Source organism: Hemitrygon akajei, chromosome 3, assembly GCF_048418815.1.
Source record: "Hemitrygon akajei chromosome 3, sHemAka1.3, whole genome shotgun sequence".
Lineage (NCBI taxonomy): Eukaryota > Metazoa > Chordata > Chondrichthyes > Myliobatiformes > Dasyatidae > Hemitrygon > Hemitrygon akajei.
In genome coordinates, this window is record NC_133126.1 from 3,615,994 (window position 1) to 3,633,498 (window position 17,505).

Here is a 17,505-nt window from a genome sequence, read left to right on the forward strand (position 1 = left end):
GAAGATGCTGGAAATTAAAACAACACACACAAAATGCTGGTGGAACACAGCAGGCCAGGCAGCATCTATAAGGAGAAGCACTGTCGACGTTTCGGGCCGACGAAGGATCTCAGCCCGAAACGTCAACAGTGCTTCTCCTTATAGATGCTGCCTGGCCTGCTGTGTTCCACCAGCATTTTGTGTGTGAGATTTTCAGATGGTTTGTTTCCTCCCAGGTACCAGGGTCTGGAACATCTAAGATTGAGTCCTTAGCATTTTTAATTAAGAGGGTGAACAGCCAGCAGTTGTGGTCTTTGTAGGTACCAATAACATGGGTAGGGTGAATGATGAGATTCTGAATAGGGAGTTCAGGGAGTTGGATGCTAAGTTAAAGGGCAGAACCTCTAGGGTTGTGATCTCAGGATTATTACCTGTACCACATGCTGGTGAGGCCAGAACCAGGATGATTATGTAGTTTAACACATGGCTAAGACATTGGTGCAGGAGGGACGGCATAAGATTTTTGGATCATTGGGTTCTCTTCCAGGGAAGGTGGGACCTGTATAAAAGGGATGGTTTGTACCTGAACTGGAGGGCGACTAAAATCCTGGTAGGAAGTTTAGTTAATGCTGCAGAGTGGGGGTTAAACTAGAGATGCAGGAGGATGGGAACCAGAGTGACAGAACAATTAGTGGAGAGGTTGTGGAGACAGATGTTGGTAAGACCTTAGACATAGTCAAGAATGAAAAGTTTGAGCATGGTGCAACTAGTGGCCTGAGCTGCGTGTGTTTCAATGTCAGAGGTATCATAGGAAAGGAAAATGAGCTCGAGGCATGGATCGACACCTGGAATTACGAAGTTGTAATGACTTAATCAAGGAGGGGGAGGACTGGCAGCTCAATATTTCGAGGTTCTGTTATTTTAGATGTGACAGAGCAGGAGGGATTAAAGGAGGAAGGGTGGTGTTACTAGTCAGGGAAAATGTCACAGCAATGCTCAGTCAGGATAGACAGGAGAACCCGACTAGTGAAGCATTATGGGTGGAACTGAGAAATAAGAAAGCAATGACCATGTTATTGGGGTGATATTACAGAAGCTCCACCCAGCAGCTCCAGAATTTAAGATGCACCAATCTGTAAAAGAGATCGCAGACTGTTGCAATAAACATAAGGTTGTTATAGGAGGTAACTTTAACTGCTCTACTCCTCTATACCCATGACTGTGAGGCTTGGTATAACTCAAATGATACCTGTAAAGTTGTTGATGATACAACCTTTGTTGGTAGAATCTCAGGTGAAGAAGAGAGGATTACAGGAATGAAATATACAAGCTAGTTGAGTGTGTCACAGCAACGACCTTCCACTCAATGTCCATAAGATGAAAGAGCTGGTTGTGGACTTCAGGAAGGGTAAGACGAGGTAACATGAACCAATCTTAATAGAGGGATCAGAAGTGGAGAGAGTGAGCAGTTTCAAGTTCCTGGGTGTCAAGATCTCTGAGGATCTAACCTGGTCTCGACATATCGATGCAGCTATAAAGAAGGCAAGACAGCAGCTATATTTCATTAGGAGTTTGAAGAGATTTGGTTTGACACCTAAATACTCAAAAATTTATAAAGATGTGCTGTGGAGAGCATTCTGACAGGCTGCATCACTGTCTGATATGGGGGAGGGGAGCTACTGCACAGCACCGAAAGAAGCTACAGAAAGTTGTAAAATTAGTCAGCCCTATCTTGGGTACTAGTCTCCATAGAGTCCAGGAGTTCTTCAAGGAGTGGTGACTCAGAAGGGCGGCGTCCCTTATTAAAGACCCCCATCACCCAGGACATGTTCTCTTCTCATTGATACCATCATGAAGGAGATACAGAAGCCTGAAGGCACACACTCAGCAATTCAGGAACAGCTTCTTTCCCTCTGCCATCCGATTCCTAAATGGACTTTGAACCCATAAACACTGCCTCACTTTTATATATATATATATTGTTTTTGTTTTGCACTATATTTTCAAACTGTTTAAGATGTGTATATATAAATTGGTAAATAAATTAAACTATCTATATATATATATAGATTAATTTATTTACCAATTTATTTTTTTCTTTCTATATTATCATGTATTGCATTGTACTGCTGCTGCTAGGTTAACAAATTCCACATGCTGGTGATAATAAACCTGATTGGGGTGTAGTGGACAGTGAGGAAGGCTATCATGGCTTGCAGAGGGACTTGAATTAACTTTATTTCTTAAATCCTTCACATACATGAGGAGTAAAAATCTTTATGTTATGTCTCCACCTGAATGTACAATGTGCAACTTATAGTAATTTGTAATAAATAGTATGTACAACAGGACAGTCAATATAACATAGAAATACAACTTTATCAACTTGAATTAATCAGTCTGATGACCTGGTGGAAGAAACTGACCCAGAGTCTGTTGGTCCTGGCTTTAATGCTGCGGTACCGTTTCCCGGATGGTAGCAGCTGAAAGTTTATGGTTGGAGTGACTGGGGTCCTTAGTGATCCTTCGGGCCCTTTTTACACGCCTGTTGCTATAAATGTTCTGAATAGAGGGAAGTTCACATCCACAGATGCGCTGGGCTGTCCGCACCACTCTCTGTAGAGTCATGCGATTGAGGGAAGTACAGTTCCCATACCAGGCAGTGATGCAGCCAGTCAGGATGCTCTCAATTGTGCCCCTGTAGAGAGTTCTTAGGATTTGGGGACTCATACTAATCTTCTTCAAGCATCTGATGTAAAAGAGGCGTTGTTGTGCTTTTTTTTAACCACACAGCCAGTATGTACAAACTAGGTGAGGTCCTCGGTTATATGTATGCTGAGGAACTTAAAGCTGTTCACCCTCTCAAACCCAGATCCATTGGTGTCAATAGAGGTTAGCCTGTCTCTATTCTTCCTGTAGTTCACAACCAACATCTTGTTTTTGTGATGTGGAGGGAGAGGTTGTTTTCTTGACACCATTGTGTCAGAGTGATGACTTCTTCTCTGTAGGCTGCCTCTTTATTATTTGAGATAAGGCCAATCAATGTAGTGTCATCTGCAAACTTAGTTATCAGATTGGAGCTGTGGGTGGCCAGAGAGTTGTGAGATCTGCATTAGTTGGAAAAATGGGCTGAAAAATGACAGATAAAATTTAATGCAGACAAGTGCAAGGTTTTGCTCGTCAGTAGGACCAGCCAGTGTAGGTCTTTCACAGTGAACTGCAGGACAGTGAAGGGTGTGGTAGAACAGAGGGATCTGGGTATGTAGATCCATTATTCGTTGAGTCAAAAGACTCAAGAGAAGATTTAAGAGAGGTACACAAAATTATGCTGGGTGTAGATGGGATAAATACAAGCAGTCTCTTTGCACGGAGGTTAGGTGGGGCTACAAGCAGAGTTCATGGGTTAGGGGTGAAAGGTGAGAAGTTGAAGGGGAACATGAGGGGAAATTCCTTTAATCAGACAGTCGTGAGAGTGTGGAATTAGCTGCCAACAGAAGTGGTGCATGCAAGCTCAATTTCAATGTTTAAGAGAAGTTTGGATAGGTATATGGATAGCAAGGGTATAGAGGGCTATGGACCAGGTGTAGATTGATGGGAGTGGGCAGTTTAAATGGTTTAGCATAGTCTGGATGGGCCGTAGGGCCTGTTTCTGTGCTATACGTCTCTAAGACTATGACTCTTAAGACAGACGAAAGAGAATTAGTGGATGCTGTGTACTTGGATTTTCAAAAGACCTTTGACAAAGTGCCACTTAACAAGATAAAAGTCCATGGTATTACAGGAAAGATTCCAGCAAGGATTGAAGATTGGTCTACTAGCAGGAAAAGAGTGGGAATACAGAGGACCTTTTCTGGCTGCTGTTAATTTGTGGTATTCCTCAGGGGTCTATGTTGGGATCACTTTTTTCACATGATACATGAATGATTTGTATGACAGAATTGATGGTTTTGTGGTATTGTTTGTAGACAAAACGAACATAGGTGGGTGCAAGCAGTTTTGAGGAAGCAAGGAGTCTGCAGAAGGACTTAAACAGGTTGGGAGAATGGGGAAAGAAGTAGCAGATGTAATATAGTGTCAGGTAGTGTATGGTCATGCACTTTGGTAAAAAGAATAAAGGTATTGATCATTTTCTAAACAGTTAGAAAATTCAAAAATCAGAAGTGCAAAGAGACTTGGGAGTTTTTGTGCAGGATTTGCAAAAGGTTAACTTGCAGGTTGAGTCTGTGGTAGGGAAGGCAAATTCAATATTAGCATTCATTTTGAGAGGACTAGAAAATAAGAGCAAGTTTGTGATGCTGAGGCTTTATAAAGGATTGGCCAGACTATATGGAGTATTGTGAGCAGTTTTGGGTCCCTTCTGTAAGAAAAGATGTGCTGATAATGGAGAGGGCCTAGAAGAGGTTCATAAGAATGGTTTTGGAAATGAAAATGTTAATGCATGAGGAATATTTGATGGCTTGGAAGAATGAGGAGAGATCTCATTGAAATTTATCAAATATTGAAAGGCCTAGATAGAGTGGATGTGGAGAGAATGTTTCCTCTAGTGGGGGTAATCTAGCACCAGAGGACACAGACTCAGACTAGAAGGACATTCATTTAGAACAGATATGAGAAGGAATTTCTTTAGCCAGAGGGTGGTGAATCAGTGGTATTTATTGCTATGGATGGCTGTGGAGGCCAAGTCTTTGAGTATATTTAAAGTAGAGATTTTTAGTTTCTTGATTAGTCAGTGCATCAAAGATTACGGAGAGTAGGCGGGTAAATGGGGTTGAGATGGATAATAAATCAGCCATGATGGAATGGCAGAGCAGAGTCAGTGGGTCAAATGCCCTAATTCTGCTCCTATGTCTTATGATCTAGAAATCCTGACTGCCAAGTATTTACAACTCCTCTTTTTTTTCCAATCTCCAACATTAATTCTGTTTTGATTTGTACAATTATGTTAGACAGTGCTTCCAAACTAACTTTTCAAATATTTTTGGTCAAGTCAAATATTTTTGGTTGCATTGCAGATGGTGGAAATGGTTTGCTTGCATGTTATCAACTTGATGGAAGCTCTACAGGAGTGCAATTCAGCCATCTTTGTGAAGGTGATGATATTTTTGTTTTTCCATCTGTTATTTATATATTATGATTTTTACACAGAAATTTTAAAATATTCATGATAACTAATTGTCAATCATTTCCCTTTTTAAAGAAAGTCAAATTAAATGCCTTTACACAACTGTAATGAAATCTGTTATTTTGGAATACATATGTTAAAGTTATCCTGTTCATGAAAACAAGGAAAAAGTTTTTGTATCTGCCTATCATGGTGTTAATGAAATGCTATAATTGGAACAATTGTAAATCTAGTGCAGTATAATCAGTTGCATGCTTTAGGGAGCATACAGTTCATATAAGACAATAAGACCGTAAGATATAGGAGCAGAATTAGGCTATTTGCCCCATCAAGTCTGCTCTGCCACATTATCATGGCTAATCCAACTTTCCACTCAGCCCCATATCTCCTGCCTTCTCCCCATATCCCTTCATGCCCTGACCAATCAAGAGTCTATCAATCTCTGTCTTAAAGATAGATAGATACTTTATTCATCCCCATGGGAAAATTCAACATTTTTTCCAATGTCCCATACACTTATTGTAGCAAAACTAATTACATACAATACTTAACTCAGTAAAAATATGATATGCATCTAAAATCACCCTCTCAAAAAGCATTAATAATAGCTTTTAAAAAGTTCTTAAGTAGTTTACTTAAATACATTGAGTCCTAACCCCGGCACTTTAACATATCTTACTCCTGGCGGTTGAATTGTAAAGCCGAATGGCATTGGGGAGTATTGATCTCTTCATCCTGTCTGAGGAGCATTGCATCGATAGCAACCTGTCGCTGAAACTGCTTCTCTGTCTCTGGATGGTGCAATGTAGAGGATGTTCAGGGTTTTCCATAATTGACCGTAGCCTACTCAGCGCCCTTCGCTCTGCTACCGATGTTATACTCTCCAGTACTTCGCCCACGACAGAGCCCGCCTTCCTTACCAGCTTATTAAGACATGAGGCGTCCCTCTTCTTAATGCTGCCTCCCCAACACGCCACTACAAAGAAGAGGGCGCTCTCCACAACTGACCTATAGAACATCTTCAGCATCTCACTACAAACATTGAATGACGCCAACCTTCTAAGGAAGTATAGTCGACTCTGTGCCTTCCTGCACAAGGCATCTGTGTTGGCAGTCCAGTCTAGCTTCTCGTCTAACTGTACTCCCAGATACTTGTAGGTCTTAACCTGCTCCACACATTCTCCATTAATGATCACTGGCTCCATATGAGGCCTAGATCTCCTAAAGTCCACCACCATCTCCTTGGTCTTGGTGATATTGGTGATATAAAGGCCTGGCCTCCATAGCTGCCTGTGGCAAAGAATTCCACAGATTCACCACTCACCAGCTAAAGAAATTCCTCCTCATCTCCATTCTGAAAAAACACCCCTTTATTTTGAGTCTGTGTCCTCTGGTCTTAGATTCCTCCACCATAGGGAACATCCTCTCAACATCCACTCTGTCAAGGCCTTTCACTCTTCAATAGGTTTTAATGAGGTCACCCCTCATTCTTCTGAATTCTAGTGAATACAGGCCCAGAGCCATCTCATGCTCTTCATATGACAAGCCATTCAATCCTGGAATCATTTTCATGAACCTTCTTTGAACCCTCTCCAGTTTCAGCACATCCTTTCTAAGATAAGGGGCCCAACATCGGAGTTTAAACGAGTTTAACATCGGAGAGTTTAACATCGGTAGCTGAGCGAAGGGCGCTGAGTAGGCTACGGTCAATTATGGATAACTCTGAACATCCTCTACATAGCACCATCCAGAGACAGAGAAGCAGTTTCAGCGACAGGTTACTATCGATGCAATGCTCCTCAGACAGGATGAAGAGGTCAATACTCCCCAATGCCATTAGGCTTTACAATTCTACCGCCAGGACTTAAGAACTTTTTAAAAGCTATTATTAATGCTTTTTGAGATAGTGATTTAGATGCATATCATATTTTTTACTGAGTTAAGTATTGTATGTAATTAGTTTTGCTACAACAAGTGTATGGGACATTGGAAAAAAAGTTGAATTTCCCCATGGGGATGAATAAAGTATCTATCTATCTATCTATCTATCAAAACTGCTCACAATACTCCAAGTGAGGTTTCAACAGTGCTTTATAAAGTCTCAACTTTATATCCTTGCTCAATATTCAATATAAATTTGTAAAATTTACATGGCCAATGCCTCATACTTCAACAAAAGTTGGCACATTTTTACTTAGATGCAATTGATTTTAATAATTTACTGTAACTGTTAAAATATTTAACATTGCAACTATTGCATATATTGTATAAAATACTGAAAAATTACGGTTTACACACATTATATTGTAGTTCTTATGATTTTTTTAAAAATCCATTATTCCTTTACAGCTGGATGAAATGCACCATTATTCATATAATAGTTTGAATTGTTCTGTCCATTTGCTGGCATCTCTATAGTGCACAGGTCAGCATGTTCACAAATTCCACAAAGTGTCATAATGTCATAGTTAGAAACGTTCTGAAAGACAGGCATCTGATCTTCTGCTTTCCTCGTGGACTCAGAACTGCATCCAGGGACAGAGCTCAACTGATATGAGCTGACGCAGTCGATGTGCCCCAAACCTGGCCTCTCATCACTGGACATAAGAGTGACCCATTCATTTGAATGGGATCATTAGCTTTGATGGAATGGTAGATGTTTTTCCCTTTATTTTCTGAAATATTTTAACTAATTTCTAATACTTCAGAGCAGTTCAAAAGTCATTAAAGACAGTGAGTTGTTAAAAGGTCATCAGTCAATTGAAGTCAAAGCCTCAAGCCCCCATCTGAGGCTGAGAGACTCCACACCACCTCCAGGATCAGTGGAAATGCAAACAAAAACAGTGGGGATTGTAGAGGGACAAGCTTGATCTGGCCCACTGTAATTCTAGTTAATGGCATAATCCTGTGAGTTATGTTGGTTAATATACCTACAGTGTATTTCATTGTGATGTCGGCTAGTATGACATTAATATGTACTGAAATGTTTTGTTACTTTTGGAGTTCGGTAACTGGTAATATTTCATTTTAAAAGTGTTCCTGATAAGATAATAGTCAAGCAGGCTCTCAAATTAGTAAATTAGTAGCATAATTGGCAGCGGTAGATAACCTTGATCCAGAATGTAGTCACTGCAGAATAAATATGTTGTTGTTCATAAATTTGACATCATCTGGCATTTGCATCATTGAAGGTAGAACTCAGTCTGACGAAGTGGTCCAACCCTGGCAGAGAAGAGTTTAAAATTACAATAGAATCCTGAGCACACATTTATTTGATTTTTGATTTTGGTAACATAATTATTGTACCAGTTTGTGACAAAACTGTGAACAGTTAGTTCAAAGCTCATTTGCAAGGACAATTGTGTTGTTGAAAGATATCACAATTGATGAATTGTTCATTTAGATTGCAAAATAACATAATCCTTTGGAAATTGTGCACTTAAGAAGGGAAGATTTGTAGAATGGTCAGCTTAATATCAGTTATATAAACCATATAACAATTACAGCACGGATCCAGGCCATCTCAGCCCTTCTAGTCCGAGCTGATGCTTATACTCATCTAGTCCCACTGGCCCGCACTCAGCCCATAACCTTTCATTCCTTTCCTGTCCATATACCTATCCAATTTTTTTTAAATGACAAAATTGAACCTGCCTTTACCACTTCTACTGGAAGCTCGTTCCACACAGCTACCACTCTCTGAGTAAAGAAGCTGCACCTCATGTTACCCTTAAACTTTTGCCCCCTAACTCTCAACTCATGTCCTCTTGTTTGAATCTCCCCTACTCCCAATGGAAAAAGCCTATCCACGACAACTCTATCTATCCCCCTCATAATTTTAAATACCTCTATCAAGTCCCCCCCTCAACCTTCTATGCTTCAAAGAATAAAGACCTAATTTCTTCAACCTTCCTCTGTAACTTAGGTGCTGAAACCCAGGTAACATTCTAGTAAATCTCCTCTGTACTCTTTCTATTTTGTTGACATCTTTCCTATAATTTGGTAACCAGAACTGTACCCATATCAGAGTCAGGTGTATCATCACTCACATATGTCATGAAATTTGCTTTTTTTGCGGCAGCAGTACAGTGCAATGCATGAAATTACTACAGAACTGTGCAAAAGTCTTGGGCACCTCAGCTATGTATATTGTATGTGCTTAAGACTTTTGCACACTACTGTTCGTTGTGTTTTTCAATATCTTTTGAAAGATCTTTCAAGAGTCATTAGCTTTTGGCATGGCTTACCAAGTTAAGAGCCCATCATGTTACAGGAAAGTTACTACCATGGTTAGAGCATTGACTGATTGACTTGAGGCAGCGAGTGGGAATAAAGGGGTCCTTCTCTGGCTGCTGACAGTGACTAGTAGTGTTCCACAGGGGTTGGTGTTGGGACCACTTCTTTTTATGCTGTATGTCAGTGATTTAGTTGCTGTAATAGATCGCTTTGCAGATAATACAAAGATTGGTGGAGGGGCAGGTAGTGTTGAGGAAATGGGTAGGCTGCAGAAGGACTTTAGACAGATTAGGAGAATGGGCAAGAAAATGGTATATGAAATATAATGTTGGAAAATGCATGGTCATACACTTTGGTAGAAGAAATAGATGTGCAGACTATTTTCTAAATGGGAGAAAATCTGAGATGTAAAGGGACTTGGGAGTCCTCGTGCAGAAGTCACTAAGAGTTAATTTGCAGGTTGAGTCAGTGGTGAGGAAGGCAAATGCAGTGTTACCATTCATTTCAAGAGGTCCAGGTTATAAGAGTAGGGAAGTGATGCTGAGGCTTTACAAGGCACTGGTGAGGCCTCACCTTGAGTGTTGTGAACAGTTTTGGTCTCCTCATCTAATAAAATATGTGCTGGCATTGGAGAGGGTTCACAAGAATGATTCCAGGAATGAAAGGATTATTATACAAGGAATGTTTGATGGCTCTGGGTCTGTACTCGTTGGAATCTCATTGAAGCCTTTTGAATGTTGAAAAGCCTAGACAGAATAGCTGTTTCCCATGGTGGGTCTCTAGGACAAGAGGGCACAGCCTCAGGATAGAAGGGTGTCTATTCAAAACAGATGCAGAGAAATTTCTTTAGCCACAAAATGGTGAGTTTGTTATCATAAGCTGCTGTGGAGGCCAGGTTGTTGGGTGTATTTAAGGTAGAAATAGAAATTGATACGTTTTTGATTGGATACGGCGTCAAAGGTTAAGGGAAGAGGGTCGGAGAGTGTGGCTGAGGAGGGGATTAAAAAAAATCAGCCTTGATTAACTGGTGAAGCAGACTTGATGGGCCAAATGGCCTACTTCTGCTCCTATGTCTTATGATCTATGGTCTGATGGTGTGAAAATTTGACTGAAATATTCAAAAGGCGAATATGTGTCTGTTATTTACATTGACTTTCAAGCATTCAAATAGTCCTTTTAAATCTACAATTACAAAGGGAATTTCATGGAATTAAGTGGAAATTATTGACTTGTTTAGAAAATTGGCTAAGTGGAAGGTTTAAAAATTAAATTTTAATCTTAAAATTTTAAAATTAAAATTAAAAATTAATCTTGGTAACACACACATAAAATCATATTGTTAAAGTAATAATACAGAAAATGCTGGAGGCATTTTCTCAAGAAGACAAAGTGGAAGGTGAAGCAAGATGAGAAAATGTAAAGGGCTGGAGAAGAAGGAATTTGATAGGATCACAATCTTGATTGAACTTTATTCATGATCAAAATTCAAGATTGTTTAATGTCATTTCCAGTACACAGTGTAAAGAACAAAATAGATGTTAGTCCAGGTCTGATGCAGCACAAAAAACACAATAAGATGAAGAACACAACAATAAAAACACAATAAATATCAATACATAGGATAGCTTATATACATAGATTGATTGTATGTCATAAAATGATGCTAGGCACAGGAGTGTCTGTACATAAGGAGACTCTGACAGGAAATGATAAAGTAGTGGTGGTAGCGGGTGGGTTAGTGGGTGGAGTTGTTGATCAGTTTTCCTGCTTTGGGAAAGTAACTATTTTTGAGTCTGGTGGTCCTGGCATATTGTCCTCTTCTTCACAATATTAACTTCCCTTCTTACTGTATTTGTATAAGGCTCAGAGGAATGGCATCAGGAATATTGTATGCAAGTCTGCTGTCCCTAATTAAAAAGGGAGTTTTACTTGTGATAGGAGAGTGCAGTGAAGCTGTAGAAGGGGTAGGATGATTATTCCATGTGGTGACTGCACCAAAACATTGAAATTAGGGCAAATCTCCTTAAAACAAAAAAAAGGAAGACTTGTGAGGATTGGCAAGGTAAATGTGGGAAGGATTCTTATCTGGATGGGTTGTTTGAATCCAGGGAGAGGGGGTGGTCACAGTTTCAGAGTAGGAGATTTGCCATTCACAGCTGAGATAAGAAACAGGAGATGGTGAGGGTTGAAATTCTCACTCAAGAGAGGATCAGTAGGTTTTTGGACAATAAGGAAATCAGTGGATGTGTGGTTAGTTCAAGAATGTGACTCAAATATCAAAGGTCAGCCATAATCCTGCTCGAGCTCTCAAGTTTCTTCCACTGGTCTCTTAAATTTAAACAATTTTTTTCAATCTTTTTATTGATTTAAAAAGAGCATATATACAAGCAAGAGGAGAATTATCTCAAATATATCTATCAATAATAATACATAAAGAAGGTGAAATAAACATTATCAAAATCATGCATAATATTAATCTGATATAAAATGTATAATGAGAAAGATAATTAATTCTCCTCTTACCAATTTATGAAGAGAAAAAAGACTTTTTGAATTTTTTACTTGGAAAAAAACCCATTATTCTATACAAACAAAAACAAAAAGGAAAAAGAAAGGACTGAGCATTCCATCCTGAGAGTAAAACCAAGAAAACAGACTTTCTGATCAAATCCAAAACTTCAGAAAAATAACTGGAAGAGAGTCAGTACAAAAATCAATAAATCAAATCATATGAAAATATTTAATAAATTGTCGCCAGATTTCTTCAAATTTAAGGGATATACCAAATGTCTGACTTCTTATTTTCTCTAAACTGAAACAGGACATGATGGAGGAAAGCCAATAAAAAACAGTAGGTAGATTAGGATCCTTCCATTTAAGTAAAATAACTCTCCTAGCCAATAAAGTTGAAAAGGCTATCATCCACTGAGTGGAAACAGGAATATATCCTGTTTCCGATTAAATAATCCCAAAAATTGCTGTAAGTAAATTTGGTTGTAAGTCCAGATCCAAGACTTCTGATAAAATTTTAAAGACATCTTTCCAAAAATTATCCACCTTTATGCAAGACCAAAATATGTGAGTTAAAGTGGCCACCTCAATATTACATCTATTGCAAATAGGATTGATATTGGGAAAAATACGGGCTAATGATTATTAAGGGATTGGACGCGCTGGAGGCAGGAAGCATGTTCCCGCTAATGGGTGAGTCCAGAACTAGAGGCCACAGTTTAAGAATAAGGGGTAGGCCATTTAGAACAGAGATGCGGAAAAACTTTTTCACCCAGAGAGTGGTGGATATGTGGAATGCTCTGCCCCAGAAGGCAGTGGAGGCCAAGTCTCTGGATGCATTCAAGAGAGAGTTAGATAGAGCTCTTATAGATAGCGGGGTCAAGAGATATGGGGAGAGGGCAGGAATGGGGTACTGATTGTGTATGATCAGCCATGATCACAGCGAATGGCGGTGCTGGCTAGAAGGGTTGAATGGCCTACTCCTGCACCTACTGTCTATTGTCTATATGTGCCCGATGCACTACCTTGAACTGTATCAAGGAATGATGGGCACAAATAGATGAAGTATTTACCAAATGAAAAATTTTACTCCATTGATTATCTGAAAGTAACTCTTGAAATTCCAGTTCCCAAGCACCTTTAATTTTATCGTTAGATATCATTTGTAAATTCAATAACCATTTATAAATTGTAACTATCAATCCTTTTTGAAGTGGTTTAACCTGAAAAAGGGTATCTATCTTATTAGGTGGATAAGCAGAGGGGTTTGGAAGCAAAATACGTAAAAAATTCCTAATTTGTAAATATCTAAAAAAGTGTGCATAAATATAATTTTGTATAAATATAATTTTCTCTCATTAATTGATTATATGCAACAAATACTTTCTAACTGGTCTCCTATGACGCTATCATTAATTGGTCGAATTAATGCTATTAAAATGATAGTTCTACCGAAGTTCTTATATACATTTCAAGCAGTCTCTTCCTTTGTTCCTAAACTTGTTTTTTGATAAAAATAGACTCTAAAATTTCATCCTATATTTAGAATACTAAAAATCCTAGATTGAGTAAACCTTTATTTCAGAAATTAAAAAAGGACGGTGGTATGACCTTGCCAAATCTTAGATTGTACTACTGATGCACCATCAATAACTCACTCTGAGACATAAGAAGCGAGGTATTGGCTTTTATTGACTGGAAGAATGAACAACACTACATCCTGGAGAATGAGGCCGGGCTCAGGCCTCAATCGCCTTTATACAGGGGTCTGTGGGAGGAGCCACAGGAGCAGTCAGCAGGGGTCTGTGGGAGGAGCCACAGGAGCAGTCCAGACAGGTATATGTAGTTCACCACAACTACTGGACAATTAATATTGTAGTCTGCGTACTGACCTCTACCTGGCCGAGGCACAGCGACAACTCTCTGATACCTCCTCTTATTTACCCCTTGATCATGACCCCACTAAGGAGCACCAGGCCACTGTCTCCTATACCATCACCAACCTTATCAGCTCTGGGGATCTCCCATCCATTGCCACCAACCTCATAGTTCCCACACACCGCACTTCCCGTTTCTACCTCCTACCCAAGATCCACAAACCTGCCTGTCCAGGTAGACCTATTGTCTCAGCTTGCTCCTGCCCCACTGAACTCATTTCTGCATACCTTGACACTGTCTTACCCCCCCTTGTTCAATCCCTTCCCACCTATGTTTGTGACACTTCTCACGCTTTGAATTTTTTCAATGATTTTCAGTTCCCTGGCCCCCACCACCTTATTTTCACCATGGACATCCAGTCCCTATATACCTCCATCCCCCACCAAGAAGGTCTCAAAGCTCTCCGCTTCTTTTTGGATTCCAGACCTAACCAATTCCCCTCTACCACAACTCTCCTCCGTCTAGCGGAATTAGTTATTACTCTCAATAATTTCTCCTTTGGCTCCTCCCACTTCCTCCGAACCAAAGGTGTAGCCATGGGCACCCGCATGGGTCCCAGTTCTGCCTGCCTTTTTGTTGGCTTTGTGGAACAGTCCATGTTCCCAGTCTATACGGGTATCCGTCCCCCTCTTTTCCTTTGCTACATCGACGACTGCATTGGCGCTGCCTCCTGCACACATGCTGAGCTCGTTGACTTCATTAACTTTGCCTCCAACTTCCACCCTGCCCTCAAATTTACCTGGTCCATTTCCGACACCTCCCTCCCCTTTCTTGATCTTTCTGTCTCCATCTCTGGAGACAGCTTATCTACTGATATCTACTATAAGCCTACAGACTCTCACAGCTACCTGGACTATTCCTCTTCCCACCCTGTCTCTTGCAAAAATGCTATCCCCTTCTCACAATTCTTCCGTCTCCGCTGCATCTGCTGTCAGAATGAGGCTTTTCATTCCAGGATGAAGGAGATGTCTTCCTTTTTTAAACAAGGGGGCTTCCCTTCTTCCACCATCAACTCTGCTCTCAAACGCATCTCTTCCATTTCCCGCACATCTGCCCTCACCCCATCCATCCGCCACCCCACTCGGGATAGGGTTCCCCTTGTCCTCACCTACCACCCTACCAGCCCCCGGGTCCAACGTATAATTCTCCGTAACTTCTGCCACCTCCAACAGGATCCCACTAACAAGCACATCTTTTCCTCTCCCCCTCTTTCTGCTTTCTACAGGGATCGCTCCCTACGCGACTCCCTTGTCCACTTGTCCCCCCCATCCCTTCCCACCGATCTCCCTCCTGCCACTTATCCTTGCAAGTAGAACAAGTGCTACACCTGCCCTTACACTTCCTCCCTCACCACCATTCAAGGCCCAAGACAGTCCTTCCAGGTGAGGCGACACTTCACCTGTGAGTCGGCTGGTGTGGTATACTGCGTCCAGTGCTCCCAGTGAGGCCTTTTTATATATTGCTGAGACCCGACGCAGACTGGGACACCATTTTGCTGAACACCTACACTCTGTCCGCCAGAGAAAGCAGGATCTCCCAGTGGCCACACATTTTAATTCCACGTCCCATTCCCATTCTGATATGTCTATCCATTACCTCCTCTACTGTCAAGATGAAGCCACACTCAGGTTGAAGGAACAACACCTTATATACCAGCTGGGTAGCCTCCAACCTGATGGCATGAACATTGACTTATCTAACTTCTGTTAATGCCCCTCCTCCCTTTCTTACCCCATCCCTGATATATTTAGCTTTTTTCCCCCCTCCTTTTTTTTTCTCTCTTTCTGCCCATCACTCTGCCTGTTATCCATCTCCTTCTGGTGCTCCCCTCCCCCTTTCTTTCTCCCGAGGCCTCCCGTCCCATGATCCTTTCCCTTCTCTAGCTCTGTATCACTTTTGCCACTCACCTTTCCGGCTCTCAGCTTCACCCCATCCCCTCCGGTCTTCTCCTATCATTTCGCATTTCCCCCTCCCCCTCCTACTTTCAAATCTCTTACTATCTTTCCTTTCAGTTAGTCCTGACAAAGGGTCTCAGCCTGAAACATTCGCAGTGCTTCTCCTTATAGATGCTACCTGGCCTGCTGCATTCCACCAGCATTTTGTGTGTGTTGCTGGAATTTCCAGCATCTGCAGATTTCCTCGTGTTTGCCTTTTAATATTTGATATATTACCTTTTGGATTAATTATTCAGACACACATGACTGTCCTTCATGGGTGGATTTGGAGAAAAACTTGGTGAAGGGGTATTCTTTGGCCTCTTTACTGGGAGCTCCTCTTCCTTTTCTGCTTTCTAAGATTGGTAGACAAGACTTCAATCTCATTATTAAACTTACTTCAAGAATTTAGTTTCAGTTTTGCAGATTTTTTGAGTTAAATCATTTTGTTCTCTCTAGTAAAATCCATCTTAACTTTTTTTAAACCATCAATTTTAGATCAGGCCTTTTTAATTTGAAAAACCAAAGGAATAATAACTTTTTCAGATTTATTTAATGTCTTTCACTCAGTTAGTGAGTAAATATGATTTATCTAAATTTAAACAATCTGTCTCAAAAGCTAATTGGCAGATCAGCTTTTTTGAGCTACTTTCCTAAACTGTGGAATTCAAAACCTAAAACTATATGGGATGTACAGTTACAACTTGAACAAAACAATGCCACTACTGGTAACCCCACGGGTAGTTATCCTTCCATGACATGCCCTCTGATAAATCCAATAAAAATGTTCGTAAAAGTTGGAGAACTGTATTTGATCATTTATTAGCAACTAGCAAAATGTACAATCTTGAAGTGATGTAATTAAGCGGTCAACAAAGGATATGACATCTGACATTCCCCAGCTCTAACCTGCCCAGGACAGGTAACTAAACCCTTCACGTTTACCACGCCCCCACCCGTGTGACTAGTTACCATAATAAACACATTACACAGAGTACAATGCGAATAGGAAACAGATGTATGGGACCTACATCCCAGCCCCCTAATTAATACACTGTAAACATTACAACTACATGCTATAAAAACACAGGAGTCATGAAATCTTAACATTCACACAATATCCTGTTTTTGGTAAGTGGTCTACCTGGATTGTGAACTTCTCTTGACAAGCCAGGTTGCTTCTCCTGACTGCATTCAGGAAAATCTGTCTTGAATTGGTGCTGCCAAAGCTTATCCAAGTTCAAAACTGAAATCCTGTTAACTGTCAAATCTAGCCCAGCGTAGTCTCTTCCATCATCATGGTCTCATGTCAATGTCCATGAGCAGTCCAACCCAGCATTCCTCTGATTGCATAGGCTCTATCATTGACACTGTGAGTCACTGGCAATGGCTCCAATGTCTTAGGCACATTCACCCCTATCAGCAGCTCAATTTCTGAATCAGTACAGGGGGTGTTTCTTCCTTTATGGATTTAGGGCATTATTACAACAGACTGTACAGATTATAACTATGCTAAAGGGTATTGGGAGGATAGATTTATTTATTTATTCTGAGATTAAGCTTGGCTGCCCACTGGGCTGCACCACCCAGAAACCCACTTATTCAACATTAGGCTAATCGCATGACAATTTACAATGACCAATTAACAATAGACAATAGGTGCAGGAGTAGGGCATTCAGCCTTTTGACCCTGCACCGCCATTCAATGTGATCATGGCTGATCATCCACAACCTACTACCCAGTGTGTCTCTGGACTATGGGAGCACCTGGAGAAACTTACACAG

At 40.6% G+C, this 17,505-nt stretch overlaps 2 protein-coding genes across 4 annotated transcripts in view; one reads left to right on the forward strand and one right to left on the reverse strand.

Annotated features, from left to right (window-relative positions):
* LOC140724707 (protein unc-79 homolog) overlaps window positions 1-17,505 on the forward strand; it is a 436,731-nt gene that overhangs the window by 413,152 nt on the left and 6,074 nt on the right. Inside the window, exon 47 of the mRNA XM_073039156.1 lies at window positions 4,992-5,069. Within this exon, the coding sequence (XP_072895257.1) occupies window positions 4,992-5,069 (78 nt within the window). The remainder of the gene's footprint in view (window positions 1-4,991; window positions 5,070-17,505) is intronic.
* prima1 (proline rich membrane anchor 1) overlaps window positions 1-17,505 on the reverse strand; it is a 223,142-nt gene that overhangs the window by 13,343 nt on the left and 192,294 nt on the right. Inside the window, exon 4 of one of the 3 annotated variants that reach the window (XM_073039160.1) lies at window positions 7,289-8,323. The exons of the other annotated variants lie outside the window; for them this stretch is intronic. Within the exon in view, the coding sequence (XP_072895261.1) occupies window positions 8,284-8,323 (40 nt within the window). The 3' untranslated portion in view covers window positions 7,289-8,283. Of the gene's footprint in view, window positions 1-7,288; window positions 8,324-17,505 lie in introns of those variants that run through there. 3 annotated transcript variants of the gene reach the window in all.